This window comes from Mus caroli, unplaced genomic scaffold, assembly GCF_978045245.1.
Source record: "Mus caroli unplaced genomic scaffold, Mus_caroli_1 scaffold_7, whole genome shotgun sequence".
Taxonomy (NCBI): domain Eukaryota; kingdom Metazoa; phylum Chordata; class Mammalia; order Rodentia; family Muridae; genus Mus; species Mus caroli.
The window spans coordinates 110,413,517-110,429,505 of record NW_028227262.1 but is presented as its reverse complement, the minus strand read 5'-3'; the positions used below and the strand labels follow the sequence as shown (position 1 = coordinate 110,429,505).

The 15,989-nt window shown below is 43.7% G+C and overlaps 1 protein-coding gene across 1 annotated transcript in view; it reads right to left on the bottom strand.

The window, feature by feature from the left end:
• The window catches only part of Kdm7a (lysine demethylase 7A), a 66,937-nt gene extending 53,899 nt beyond the window's left edge, over positions 1–13,038 (bottom strand). The window contains exon 1 of the mRNA XM_085840686.1: positions 12,728–13,038. Within this exon, the coding sequence (XP_085696812.1) occupies positions 12,728–12,921 (194 nt within the window). The 5' untranslated portion in view covers positions 12,922–13,038. The remainder of the gene's footprint in view (positions 1–12,727) is intronic.
• Positions 13,039–15,989: the final 2,951 nt, after the last annotated feature.

The following is a 15,989-nucleotide window of genomic DNA, read 5'->3' as shown; positions in this document are numbered from 1 at the left end:
CAATCTCACTATGGAGCAAAGAATGGCCTTAAATGTCTGATGACTCTGTCTATCAGTGCCATGATTATAGGTATGTACCACCACTCCTGGGGTTTGTGGCACAGGAAAATCAAACTCAGGAAACCCACATGCTAGGCAAGCACTCTAGCAACTGAGTTACATATTCCCTAAAATTCAATTCTTCAGTAAGATAGCAAGTATAAATGTAACCAAAAACCCAATTTTCATATATACAAACAATAACCAAACAAATAAGAGAAAGCCCCATTTCAAACAGTAATAAAAAATTAAATACTTAGGAATAATCTTAGCAAATGAAAAAAAGCTATAGGATGATTTAACACACACCTAACAGACACAAGTGTTATGTTATAAATAGTGTTTTACTTAGAATGACTCAACACTATAAAATATCAGCTTACTGTTAAATTTATAAATTTAATCAATAAAAATAGTATAAAGGATTTTTTAAGTAAAATTAATCAAGTTATTAGACTGAAGAGATGGCTTAATGGAAGTGCTTGCTGCTGTCCCATGGCCGGTTCTCAGCCCCCACACTGTACCATTTACAAGTGCCTATAACTCCAACACCAGGGGGATCCCACATCCGTTCTTGGCCTCCTCGGGCATACAGACACAGAGACACACATATATGTATTTTAAAAATATATTTTAAAAAAAAGATTAAAATTTAGGCAAGTAAATAGTAATGTTCACATAGAAAAATTAAATCTCTAAGAACAGTCAGAAAAACATTGAAGATAATAACTATGAGAATAAGACTGGCCTCATCAGACTTTAAAACATACTATAAAAAGCCCCTATAATTTATACAGTGTATTGCTGGGACAGAAATAGACAAACAGACTAGTGGAATAGAATGTATAGAAATAGAATCAATCATACATGTAATTTTCAGCCATATATATATAGATATGTGTGTAGGTAGGAAGATAGATTAAATAGATTGGCAAGGTTTGGCATCTCAAACCACTGGGGTCATTACAGACTTTCTAAAAAAGATTTCTCTATTTGTATATTATTCATATTATTTGTATATTATGGGTGGGTGTGAATATCTGTACATATGTATGTGTATCACATGCATGCCTGGTGCCCACAAGGGCCAGAAGAAGACGTGAGATCTCCTGTAGTTACAGGCAGTTGTAAGGTGCCACCTGGGGGCTGGGAACCAAACCCTAGGTCTCTGAAAGAATGACAGCAAGTGCTCTTAACCACTGGCCATCTCTCCAGCCCTGTTTTTATTGTTTTGTGGATGGGTACATGTAAACACAAGTGGCTGTGAAGGCCAGAGGTGTTAAAATTCCAGAAGCCAAAATTATGATGGTTGTAAGCCACTTGAAATGGGGCCTTGGAATAGAGATTTGGTCCTCTGGAGCACGGACAGCTGAGCCATCTTCCTAGCCTACCAGCACGGACTTTTAACAGTGTCATTTAGGAAAAAAAAAAAAAAAAAGGAAAAAGAAAAAAATAGCATTATAATTTTATACTGCTAATACCAAAGCTGCCTGAGACAGAGTTTTTTAGTTAAAAAAGGAAAAAAAAAGAAAATTTGAATACTTACAAAATAAAACTTAACAAGTACTAGAAGAAAACATGTAAAAATTCTCTTTAACCTTGAATAAAAAAAAAGGATTATAACTCAAAGTCCAGAGCTAATTAAAAAAAAGATTGGTAAATATGACTATATAACTTATAACTTTGTTTTCATGGTTCAAAAATTGCCACAACAAACCAAAAGACAACAAACTGAACAGTGGAAGAAACTATTCATAATTGCCACAAAGCACTAATATCCCTGATATACCAAGAGATCTTAAAAAACAGACAGAAGCCAGGCATGGAGGCACAGACTTGTCCTCTGGTAGGCTCAGGATGATCTCAGTTCAAAGTCACTCGGGACTAAATAGTTTCAAACTAGTCTGGCCTACACAGCGAGACCCACACAATGTTGGTGATAATTCAAACTGATCCAATTACTAGGAAGAAATATAGTAATACTAACAAAGCAGTTATGTATGTATGCATCTTCCTCTTGGAGGTAGGGGTGATGGCTATGATGGCACTGGGGACTGAACCCAGGGCCTCCTTAGCCCTCTAACTCAGTTACCCAGACTGACCTTGAACTTGCAATCCTTCTGCTTCTGCCAAGTAGACAGGATTATAGCGGTGACTCCATTAACCATTACTGACAATCTCAAGATGTATCTCCAGCAATATGAAAAAAAGAAAATACACACACACATACACACACATATACACACACAGAGTAGTTGCCTCTATATAGAAGTGTTATTAGTAACCACAAAACACTATAAGCAACTTAAGTGCTCGATACATGTGACAAGTACAATAAGACCCAAAAGATACACTTGAGGATTATATGGTCACAGATATTTAGAAAAATAAGAAAGAAAATCTCTTCCAACTGAACATGAAAAGTTATACAGCAAGGTTGAAAAAAAAATACCCAAAACGTGCATAGTATACGTAAGACTCTGGTTTTGATTCCAAGCCTGGGAAAAATAAAATAATGTGTAAAGGTTGCCTAAAAAGCCTGATCATGGGCTGGAGAGATGGCTCAGTAGTTAAGAGCACCGACTGCTCTTCTGAAGGTCCTGAGTTCAAATCCCAGCAACCACATGGTGGCTCACAACCATCCGTAATGAGATTTGAAGTCCTCTTCTGGTGCATCTGAAGACAGCTACAATGTACTTAGATATAATAATAAATCTTTTAAAAAAAAAAAAGCCTGATCATCTGAGCGTACTCCCTGGTCCCCATGTAGCGGGAGGAGAAGAGAAACCATCTCACAAGCCATCAGGCCTCCCAGTACATACACACAGCACGTACATGCTCACACACATGCACAAAATAAATAAAAATGTGATTTAAGGGGGTTTGTTGTTGTTGTCGTTGTTGATTGGTGGGTTTGTTGTTTGTTTGGGGGTGGGGAGGGTGTTTGCTGGGTCGGTTGGTTGGCTTGGTTTTTCAAGACACTGTTTCACTGTGTATCCCTGGTTGTCCTGGAATTCACTCTGTAGACCAGGCTGGCCTCAAACTCACAGACATCTCTACCAACCTCTGCCTCCTGAGTGCTGGGATTAAAAGTGTATGCCATCACCACCCCATATGTAATTAAGTTTTTAAAAAAGAGAAGGAAAGAACAAAGAAAACACAAGAATGGAAAGATGGAGTAGACAATGGGTTTTGGGTTCAATCCCCAGCACATCCAAGCATGCATGCAAGAAAGATAAACTAGGGTCAGGCTAGTGATACAGCTGTTGGCAGAATGCTTACCTAGCACTCACAAAGCCCTGGGTTCAAACCCCAACACCACCTAAACCAAATGTAGTGAAAATCTGAGTGGTAGCCTCAGAAATTCAAGGCCATTTTCAGCTACACAGCAAAGTTGAAACCAATCTAGGGCACATGAAACTTTATCATTAAAAACCAAAAAGCAAAAACAAAATCTGGAGATGTGGTTCGTCAGCTAAGAGCACTTGCTATTCTTACAGAGGACATGAGTTCAGTTCCCAACACACACAGTAGCCAACAACTGTCCATTAGCTCCAGTTCAGGATAGGGGAGATGACAATGTCCCTTCTAGCCTCCAAGGGACCAAGTATACAAATATATAAATGAAGGCAAAACACTGATACATGCCGTGCACAGAAACTGGTTTTATTATTTTTTTAATCTTTAAAACAAATTTTAAAATCTTAGGACTGAAGAGGGTGGCATGCACACATGGTGGGGGGCCGGGGAGAGCTTTCACTATGTAACCTTAGCTGGCATTAAACTCTGCCACCTGCCTCAGCTTCCCAAGTGCTGAGATCACAGAAATGTGTCTCTATGATTTCAAGGCCAGCCTGGACTACATAATGAGACCATCTCAAGGGAAAGGGAATGAGAGCCCGGGGGCGGGGGGGGGGGAGGGGGGGGCAGTGAGTTCATCTCTCACATAACTGACTTCTCAGGACCACTTAATCATGTTTTACATACGTGAAAAACTAAAAGCAATGCTATACAATAATTATTACTAAATGCTGTAAAGCTAAAGCAACTATGTAAAAAATGTAATCTATCTAGCAAATTTGTTTCTCACAAGGGGATAGGTTAGTAATTCTAGGACCATTATACATTATACATGCACTAAGATTCAACAAATAAGAATGTTTTAAATAAGAACTAAGTTTCCCACTACTAGACCAAAAAAAAAAAAAGTAAAAATGAGAAAAGAGAAAAACTACAAGGAACCCTGTGCTATTAGGTACCACTATGAAAGCTTATGGTCTGTATCGTATGTGAACAAGGAGGTCTAGAAATAAAGGTGACTATATGTGGATGACACTGTATTTCCTAGCTCTGTCCACTGAGAAACCCTAGACACACTGTCAGATTTACAACCAACCAGACCTTGATTTCTAAACACTGTTCTCTATTAAATAAATAAATAAATAAATAAATAAATAAAGGGACCAGGGCTCACACAGAAATTTTAAAAAATCATAAATTAGCATTAAACCATACTATATTGAATAGGAAACTTGAGTTGTCTTTAATGGACAACTCAAGGATGACTAAAGAAATAAAATGCAGTGCCTATAAAGAACAAAACGCATCCTTTCCCAGTGCTCGAGAAGGGAGAGGCAGAGAGAAGTAGGTAGATCTCTGTGAGTTTGGCCAGCCAGGTCTACAAAGAGAACCCTATCTTAACAACAACAACAACAAAGAACAAAGCCTTAGTCCCCAGCAGCTGTAAGAGCAGCACCCAGCAGCTGTTCAAAAGTTGTGCAAATGATCTTGAGTTTCTGTGCCTGAAACCACGAAAGCTCCTGTCACAGACTGTTACACCTGTTCTGTTCTTATTTCAAGTCTTCCACCTCACTTCAAAAAGAAAAAGAGCAGAAAACTCAATGAAATACCTAACAACACTGGTGACAAACAAGTAAACAAGCAGGGCTCAGCTCCAAACTAATAGTTAAGAGTTTAGGGACAGTGTCAGAAAACAGAAAGTTTAATGAGAAAACACTATCTCCCCTAAGATTAAACTGTCCTATCAAGGAAAGAACTCAGCCCCGCACTCAGGAGGCTGAAGCAGGAAGATCATGACAACCCCTACCCAAAAGAGGTCAAAAATCAAAAGGTAATCAAAAGTTCAGCGATCCAGCTCTTGTCTTCTTACAGGAAGATACGTGCTCACTTAAGTTTATATTATCACTAAGTCATCGTTAAGGATAGTGTCTACAAAACACTTTTAAAAATAATTCCAACCCCTATTGAGGAAGGGGCTACAGAGTGGTGTGTTGGGATAATCTTTTTGTGCACTGTGTAAAGGTTGTCTTTGTATTATTCAAAGGTTGATTTCTGTACGGGCAGAGATCCTCACCGGCATCAGTATTTTGTAAATACACACTTCCCTCACCTTCTGATTGGTTTAAAGAGCTGACAGCCAATAGCTGAAACAGGGGAGGAACGGTGGGACTTCAGGCCGAGATAGGCTCTTAGAGAAGACTCAGACTCCAAAGGATTCCCTAGAGTAAATAACAGGTACTGGAACTGCCTGAGAGGTGATGGGCAGGTAGCAGACATACTAGAATAATCAGTCGGGTTTATTTAAGTTAGACAAGGCTACCTGGGAGGTTCCCAACTATGGTGCCTAACCTATAGTAAACAATAATAAATCTCTTGTTTCTGAGACAGTCCAGCAATAGAGAGGTGAGAAAAAGTTTAGCATCGCCCAGGCTATCCTTGAATTTTGTCCTTGGTACTAGGATTACAGGTGTAAGACACCACACCCTTTTGGGGTGGGGTTTTGTGGTGGTGGTGGTGTTGTTGTTTTCTGAGACAAGGGCTCATTATACAGCCTTGACCAACCTAGAACTTGATATTTACACCAGGATGATCTTGAATTCAGAGATCCACCAACCTCCACCAAGTCCTATTTAACCAAAAATACCAAAAAAACAAAAAACAAGAAAAGCTAAATATTCTCCAATAAGAAATCATTTATAACAAGGATAAAAGCAGAGTTAAATGAGGGAAGCTGCCAATAATTTATTAATAAATGTTTTGTTCCCAGGACATTTACAACTTTAACATATTTCACTTAAAATATTTTCATAAATAAACCTTTACAAAAAATTAAGAAGGGCTGGAGAGATGGCTCAGCGATTAAGGGCACTGACTGCTCTTCCAAAGGTCTTGTGTTCAATTCCCAGCAACCACATAGTGGCTCACAATCATCCATAATGGGATCCCATGCCCTCTTCTGGTGTGTCTGAAGTCAATGACAGTGTATGTACATACACAAATTAAATAAATAAATGCTTAAAAATTTATATTTTTTATTGTTTAGGTTTCATTTTTATTTGAATGTGTGTGGGAGATGCACAAGGGAGCTATCTGTCCTGCCCCCCCCCCAAAAAAAATAATGTTTTCTTAAAAGAACCAAGAAAGTAAGGTCTCTACAGCCATCTCCCTCTGGAACATCTATCTGCACACCTCCAACACAGACAAACCAAGACCCTGTTCCTAAGCAAGCTATAGCCCCAGAGAAGACTTAGGACCATTACTGACACAGAGCTGCTGTGCTAAGATCAGGTACGATAGCACCTTCTTGTTGTACAGTCCTGGAAGTTAAGTAATCCTATCCCTTGGATTCCTACTGAAAAATGGGGATAATAATAACACTTATCCAAGATGTGAGAACTAAATGTGTTCATTAAAAGTCTAGTATAATCAAACAGTGCCTAGGACTGGTTAAAACATTCAGTATATGTTCTGTTGAGTTCCTGGAGCTCTGCATTACAAGTATCTGAGAAAGCCCAAGCAACAGTATTACCCAATAAAATTCTTCTATCCCCATGTACAAATTTCCCCATTCAAACATCCAGGGTGGTAAATAATAAGACGTTAAAACACTGGGTCTCATGGTTAAAGACTGTATTCCTATAGTCAGGAGGCTGAGGCAGGAAGATCACAAATTCAAGATGTGTCTGGCAACAGAATAAGTTCAGGGCTAGTCCAGGCAACTTAGTCAGACCCTGCCAGAAATTAAAAAGTAAAGAAGGCTGGGGATATATATAGCTCAGTGATAGGTAGAGGGCTTTCCTTGAATGGACTCAGGTTTAATCTCAGAGTGTGTGTGTGTGTGTGTGTGTGTGTGTGTGTGTGTCTCACACACACCATTCATAAATTACTCAAACTGACTCAACCATTTAAAGCATTAGCTACTGGATTCCTGTAATTGCCTTAGTGGCCTGCCTGCTTCCCCTCTGTGCCCTCCAGTCCTTTCTCATGTACCAGCAGAGAGGTCTTCTCCCTCCAGTGCAGGGAATTAAATGTAGAAGCCCTCAATACACCCCTCATCTACACTGGGATCAAGACCATGAAAGCTCCTTATAAACGGATGTCAATTATTTCACATCTTAACCCAAGGCAAATCATCTATTTTACAATAAAATTCAAAGTACTAACTAGCCCTGGCCTATAAAACCAACAGTGGTCTCTTCTACCTCTCTTCAGATAGGTGCTCTGCCTCGCCTAGATTTCAAGCATGGCCCACACCCAGGAAATCGGATTTCTTTTTCCTCTGGGCTGGCACTTTGTCAGTATCATGAGCACAAGGATTCCACAGGCTCACCACAGAGAAGAGCATACCTAACACCCTGATCCACCTTCTCCCCACTCACTTTTCTTCACATTACTTACCTGCCACAGTTGCCTCTCACTCTTCCCACCTAGCACATGAGAAGGAAGCTGTTCTGTTCTCTCTACTCTCTAGCACCAAGAACAGCACCCAGTACGTTATAAACTGAACCAAACAACGTAAGGGGGCAGCATAGAGGCATTCTCACTCAAGAAGGAAGGGGAAATTTACAAAACCTTGTTTGTCAACTACCAAAATGGCCAATTCTTAAATTTGTTTTGTTTTGTTTTGTTTTTCAAGACAGGGTTTCTCTGTGTAGCCCTAGCTGTTCTGGAACTCACTTTGTAGACCAGGCTGGCCTCGAACTCAAAAATCCACCTGCCTCTGCCTCCTAAGTGCTGGAATTAAAGGTGTGCGCCACCACCGCCTGGCCAATTCTTAATTTTAAAAACCTTTTGTTGTTCTTTTTTTTTATTTGGGGACAGGGTTTCTCTGTGTAGCCCTGGATGGACTAGAGCTTGCTCTATAGACAAGGCTAGCCTACAACTCATGGATCTCTGCCTGCCTGTGCCTCCCGAGTCCTGGGATTAAAAGCAGTATATATTTCCTATCTACTTCCTACGTTCCACTCTCCATCTGTGAGTTTAGCCAATGTTGTTGCATGAGTCAACAGTACATTCTTTCTAATTGCTGGTATTGGTCTGTGTTATGAATATACATTTGTACAACCTACTGTTAATATGAGTTGTTTTGGTTTGAGGACAGTTATAAGCCATTTTAGGGTCCTTTTTTGGTAAAGATTTTTGTTTTTAATCTTTTGTTTTGTTTTTAGACGTTTTCACTAAGTAGCCCAGGCTAGCATCATATTTGTGCTCCCCTACCAGAATGCTGGCTAACAGTCATGTACCATTATGCCTCAATTTTTTGATAACCTTCACTTATATACATTTTGCCAAAGTTATGTTTGTCAAAGAAAGTTAATAAAATTTTATATTGCCAAAAACATAGGGAACTAAATGGGCACTGCCAAAAAACAAACAGAATACCCTTTTAGAGTACAGCCTGGCAAAAACATGTCAAATCAAAAACATCTGTATCTTCTAACCAGCAGTGTTTTTCAAGGAATCTCTTATTATCTGGTATGAGCCAGATCTTCTAAGTATTTCTTTGTTTTAATTCATTTGAATTCATCTAAGGAACAAGAGATACCCATTAAAATTTTAAAAAGAAAAAAATTTTAAATTTTAAATTTGTAAAAGAGTATAAATCAAGCCGGGTGTGGTGGCACACGCCTTTAATCCCAGCATTCCGGAGGCAGAGGCAGGTGGACTTCTGAGTTCAAGGCCAGCCTGGTCTACAAAGTGAGTTCCAGGACAGCCAGGGCTACACAGAGAAACCCTGTCTCAAAAAACCAAAAAGCCAAAAAGCCAACCAAACAAACAAACAAAAAACCAAGAGTATAAATCATATTACCATTATTAAACCTAAAGAGCAGTAAAACAAAGTAAGAAATCATAGGAAAATGACTTTCAAATGGTGTGCTTTTGTGGAATTAAACTCTATACAGCCGAAGACTATACAGACACCAAAAAAAAAAAAAAATCAAATAGGATTTAAAATATGGCCAAAAATATACTCTAGTATTAAAAAAAGTAACAACTCATAAAGCAAATTCCAGTTTTGTTCTTTTAAGGATATAAAAAAGTCATACCTCAAATATTAAACAATAGTTATTCATGAAAAATATGGACTTATATGTTATTTGTATTTCTTGTACTTTTTAATTTTTGTAAAAGCTAAAGAATATGTGATTACAAAGATTAATATAAATGTTTAAACAGGACACAACAAACATTCTCCTACAATTTAACTAACTTGAACAGTGATGCTGTTGTTGATGGGATGTCATCAAAGCCATACAGCCTGGAGTTCAGAGGGTGGGGCGGCACCAGGGAGGACCTGCACTATCTCACTCCCACCAGGACTGGAGAAGAACTCTATGCTTAAGATGGAAGGAAGCCTCCTCGGAGAATCCTGCCCAGCTCTCAGCACACTGCCGAGTATCTAGGGTACAGTGTGTCACAACCTGCTGGCTTAGGACGGCTAAGGGGTAGAGACTCACGAAGGCTCACGAAGGCTCACGAAGGAAGCACCAGAATTTACCCTCCACCTAGCGGCATCAAGGAAGGCCCTTTCTGCTTTTTGTCAGAATAAATTAAGACAAGTTTTGAGATTACCATGCCTGGTAAAGGTACCTGCTACGCAAGCCTATCTGAGCTCTGTCCCTAGAGCACACACACACACACCAGAAGCATATTATAACAGGTTAAAAAATTAATTTTAAACATTATCCATGTAAAGGATGTTTATCTGCCCTGCTTCTCTGCAGATGGACTATTTTTGGATACCTGAGGATGGGTATTAACGATATACCTTTGTACTTTAGGGACCAATTCTCATATAAATAAATAATGTTTAATAATTAATGTATAAGTAACTCTTCACTGTTTAACAATCACTCATTAGAATAAATACCAATCATAAAAAGGCATATAGGAGCCCTGCAGTGGTGGTGCACGCCTTTAATCCCAGCACTTGGGAGGCCGAGGCAGGCGTATTTCTGAGTTCAAGGCCAGCCTGGTATACAGAGTAAGTTTCAGGACAGCTAGGACTACACAGAAAGACCTTGTCTCAACACCCCCCCCCCAAAGGCATATAGGTCCTAAATTATCAATATTTAAAAATGAGACTTACTAAGAAGATACCACATTTACAAGGCCTGGCAGTAAGACTAACTTTTCCAACGTCTGATATATGAACCACATAAACATCTCCAAGATAAGGGGTCAAAAAGACCCTGGGCTCACCTGAGTCACCTCCACAGATGAAATTAGTGTCTCTTCAATGGCTCTTTATAAATTAGTACTTAAATGTGTGACAAAAATGGCCAGGAAACACCTGAGGTTTGTCATGCTCTAGCATTAAGGCACCTAATTTAAGACCAAAAGCTGCAACTGGGCATGGTGGTACATGGTTTTAGTCCCAGCACTTGGGAGGCAGAAGCAATCAAATGTGAGTTCAAGGCCAGCCAGGTCTACAAAGCAAATTTCAGAATACCCAGGTCTATACAATTTAAAAAAAAAAAAAAAAAATCTGTCTCAAAGGAGAATAGAAAAAACAAAACCTCGGATGACAGCTTGCAACACAAGCCTGAGCCCCTGAGTTCTGACTCACCAGAACCCGTGTTACAATAAAAGAAGCGTTAAAACCTCAAATCTATGGTTTACTAACCTATCTAATCTCTGAAATACACAGCCTCGAGGCATATTTTTGTCAAATAGTGCCCAGGAAACTTCAAATTTTTCAGTAATTACAACCAATTCTTGTTTTATTCTTTTTAGAACTTAAATGTTGGCTACTCAATTCTGGTTGCCTGGAATGTTATAGAAGCAGAGAATGTAGGCATAGACTTGGAAAGGTTTGGTATCTACAAATTTTACTTTTATGTATAATCAAAATCTAGGGAAGCATTTTACTAAGTGACATTACCCTCCAGCTTTTATCAGACTGTTGAAGCTTGCCTTTACAAAAATGAGCACATTACCCCTCTTTTAAAGTGGTACGTTGTGTATGCTATCTGTTGTCAGAGTCCTGTAACTTTAAAACTCGGTAAATTTAACTGCACTTGAAAATTAAGTCAAACTCTACGCAGTTAGTTGTCAACACTCAAAGAACCCTGTAATTTCAATGGTTTTCTCTCCCCAGACCAGTAGAGGGAGACTAAGACATCTGGCCTGGTGGTGCAATGTTTCTGTAATATTGGGGAGGGGGAGCGGAGGCTGTATTTAAATGTCCTGCTGTCAATCAAAGGATACTTCCTACAACCACAGTCACCATATCAGCTCTAACTCCCAAGCGGGCTCTCGTCAAGATACAACATACAACGGTGCCCAGAAAACCTGCCTCACCTAAAGGTGACCGCAGGCTTTGCCACAACACCCAAATAAGGACTTTGGGAGCCCAACCCCAACTAGTTTCTTTGTTTAAATGCCTGCGAATCCCTCCCACGCCGGAGTCAAGAGGCTCTGGCGCCGCCCTTTATTAGCCTCACACTTTGATTACAAAACACACGAGTCGGCGGCCTGGCTGCGGAGGCGGCCCGAGCTCTCCCAAACGTCAAACCTGCGGTGCGGCGGCGACGGCATCGGAGGGCATCGTCCGCCACCGCACCGCCCCAAAGTTGGATGGCCGCAGTGCCCAGGCCACCGCGGCGGGCTGTCCGGGTGTCGCCAGAGACGCACTCAGTGTAAAGTTTGAGGCGCTACAGCGACGCCCGGGAGGGTCTGCGGCGACGTCCCCCCGGCCCGGCCCGCCCGCCCACCCCGGCCATAGGGGGTGTGTTGCGGGGTGGGCCAGCGGCTGGCCAAACTGTGCCGTGACGGGGCCCCGCACCTCGCGAGCCGCGGGTGCCACATCTGTTGCTCTGTTTACTCGCGCCCGTCGTCCCGCCGCCCCGTCCCGCCGCCCGAGGAAGTTTGATAAAGAGAGAAGGGGGCGCGACGGGACCCGCGGCGAGGGCGACCCGCGACCGGACCGAGCGGCGGCCGCCCGGAAGCGCAGCAAGCGCGGCGGCCGGCGAGGGCAGGCACGGGGCGAAGGGAGCCCGGGACACAGCGGCCGGCGGCAGCCAGGGCGGTGGGGGGACCGCGGGCTGCGGGCCTGCCTTCGCTCCGCCGCCACCCGAGCCGTGCCGCCCGCCGCGTCCCCTCAACTGGGCTTCCCATGCCAACTTCTCCGCCGGCCCCTTTGTTCCTGTTTGTTGTGGCGACTCTTCGCCCGGGCCGGCCGAGCCCACCGGCTCCGTTCCGCAGCCTGCCCGGCAACCGGGGGCCCCCGCTCTCGCCTCCACCCGGCCCGGGGGCTCGGTGCCTAAGAGTCGGGACGTGGGGCGCGACGCGGCGGCGGCCCAGCCCGAGGGAGGCGCAGGCGGCAGCGGCAGCGGCTGGTCGGTGGCCGCAGGCGACGGTGGTGGGACTGAGGGGGTTTATTTACCTGCCGTGGAACCAGTCCTTGCAGACATCGCACTCGATCATGAAGCGGTTCACGTCGTACGGCTGCCGGCATACACAGTACACGGGCGGAGGCGGAGGGGGCGCCGAGGCCCGACCCGGAGCCGACACCGACCCCGCTGCCGCGGCGGCTCCAGCTGCTGCTCCCGCGGCCACCGCCGCCGCCGCTCCGGCCATCTTTAAAAAACACACACACACGCTCGCTCCTCCGCTCGCTGACTGGAGCGAGCGCAGCCGCCAGCCAGCGCCGCCTCCTGCAGCAGCCGGAGCAGCAGCCCCGGCGGCGGCGGCGGCGGCAGCGGCGGCGGCGGCTGCGGCGGCGCCTTAGTGCGCGCGCGCGAGCGAGCAAGGTCGCGGCTCAGGGGCGGGGGCGGCGCGCGCGCGCGACGCGCGAGGCCCGTCGGCTGCTTCCGGCGCTCAGCGCGGGGCCGTGCGTCCCGCGCACGTTCTCGGCCTCGGCGCGCGCTCCCTGCACCTTCCGCGGCGACCTGCGCGGCGACCCGCAGCGGGGCTGGCGGTCCGGGGAGGGGGCGGAGACGCCGTGAGGGCACGCGCCGCAGTGGCGGCGGCGGGCGCGCGACTGCAGACGGAGGAGGAGGACGGCGGGAGCGTGCGTGGAGCGGGTCTCGCCGTTCTCACTGCTCCCCGAGTGGAAGCCCAGGCTCGCGGGGGAAGTTCCTGCCGTGTGAAAAGGTGGACGCTGTGGCTGTGTTCTGGAGGCGGAGAAGCTCTGAAGTTTCAGCCCTCCAGGGTCGCTTCGCTTCGGGTCACTTAGCAGCCGCCCACTGAGGATGCCACCCCCGTCCTGCGTGGGCCCCGACCGGGGTGACACGTCAAGCAGTTGTGCCTCCCGAGGTGGAGGAACGCCTTGTGAAACGCACACAAACTTCCGAAAGCGTCGCGCCCAAATTCGCAGAGAGCAACTTGGAAATCTGTGTGTTGATTGGAGCCGCTGTTGGGGGGGGGGGGGGGGAAGAACGTGGTCTCCAGGAGGAATTCCGTTAATATCTGTCGCCAAGGGGGAACCAGGCTTGAGATGGGGTTGGTGAGAGGAATGAAGAACCGGTGTTTTTATAAATAACACAACTTGGCTGTGACTGCTCTGCTCTGCTCTGCTAATTGGGGAAGTGGGGAGAAAATTTTGAAACGTCTTTTCCCTGGAAAGGGAGATGCTATCAAAAAAAAAAAAAAAAATCTTTTAGGAGTTCTCTGCGCAACACAGGCCATCACTGTTTTTTTAGTCAAAGGTGAAGCTGAATCAGATGTGAGGTGATAAACTGAGGAATAAAACTACCCAACAAATTTAGAATAGAGAAAAGTGAATAGAATGTTAAGGATTATCAAATCGACTTGAAAGCTGAATCTCTGTGAGCATTTATATCCAGAGAAAGCAGTAAAGCTCCCTGGGTAACTTTTGTTTGGGAACGTGAGCGAGTAGTCAACTCACCTTCCCCAGGCAGTGAAGCTCCCTGGTTTAGTCTAGCCTTTATTTATTTATTTATTTTCTTTTAGTGGAGGAAATCGAGTAAATTGCCACAGTCTCAGAATTGGAACTAAACTTGTTTCTCCGTTATATGCCCAATCCTTTCTGTACTACACTGTTTCTCACATACATCACAAGAAAAGAAAGGCCTGAAAATCATGGTTGACACAAACCCAATGAATTTGAAGCATATGTAATTTTAGTATCGTGGGTCGACCAATTCCTGAAAGATCTATTAAAAATTATAGCTAATAATGCCTCTTTTAATTACCTCACTCAGGCAGAAGAAAAAACAGGAGGGAAAGAAGAAAAGCAAAAGGAAGTTATTTAATGTGTCTTAAAGAGGGTGTGTGCGGACTGCACAAGACAACCAGTGAGTGAAAGGCAGCCAAAGCTATCTCATGGAAGCCAGGGGCGTCCATGCAGAAAGCAGCCTGGTACACAGTGTTCTCTGAGGGCACACCTGGCTTTAGAAGAGTAACACCGAGTAGAGAATAAAGAGAGTATTGGTTATATACAGCACGTTGTTTCAATAGGTAATTATACTAAGGAAAGGGGGGTTCGGTTTCTCCCTCTTGAAAAGGAGAGCTACAAATATGGAAGAAGAAAACTAGAGCACCTTTTCTGGTAGACTAGGAATAGCAGAACCAATCTCTATTTGTAGAAGTATGAACATACTCTGTCCATTCAGAGGATCTGTGAGCAAATGAATCCATAGAACACTGAGACTAGTAATAGCAGAACCAATCTCTATTTGTAGAAGTATGAACATACTCTGTCCATTCAGAGGATCTGTGAGCAAATGAATCCATAGAACACTGAGGAGTCCAGAGTTTGACTTCTAAATATAATTCCTCATTTTTCTTAGCAAAATAGTTCACTCTAGGACCGGGAAAGATAAAAAGAAGCAAAATAAACTTAGAGCCTTAGTTGTGTCAGATTAAAAATATATATATAAGCAAAAACTAATAAGGCATGTCAAAAGGATACAGGCCAACTTGCATTTCTTGGACTGAATTGAAAAATGCAGCCGGGCTTGGTGGCGCACGCTTTTAATCCCAGCACTCGGGAGGCAGAGGCAGGCGGATTTCTGAGTTCAAGGCCAGCCTGGTCTACAAAGTGAGTTCCAGGACAGCCAGGGCTACACAGAGAAACCCTGTCTCGAAAAAAAAACAAAAAAAAAGAAGAAGAAAAAAGAAAAAGAAATGTGCTTCATGATTATTGTGTGTGAGACAGAGACAGAGAAATCCCATGCTTTCTCTCACACACACACTTGTGGAAGAAAGCCTTCCAGAGTCAGTTCTCATCTTCCACTGTTCCTTCTGTAGGTTGGGCAAGCTCATGTCCTCAGCCTGCATGGCAAGCTCTTTTGCCTGCCGAACCATCTCACTGGCCCAGAGTGGTGGTGGAGGCGGTGTTAATGATCATGCCCATCAAATAACACAGGAAGTCACACAGGTGTAAAATATATAAATTGAAAGTTTGATAAGGTAAAATATATAAATTGAAAGTTTGATAAGGATTGTAACATACATAATTTCAAGTAAATCCCCACAAAATTCTTAGTAATTACAATGGGAAGGCGGTTGTAACTTAAAGATAGAGCCCTTGACCTAAAGCCAGGCCTAAAGACCTGAGGTTAAACCACCAGAACCACAGCAACCAGAAGAAAACTAGCCATGAAGCTAGACAGCACCTGAGACACCTCCTTAGTCATCTGATCAAGTACCACCAATATTGTGACAATCGGACATTGTATTCA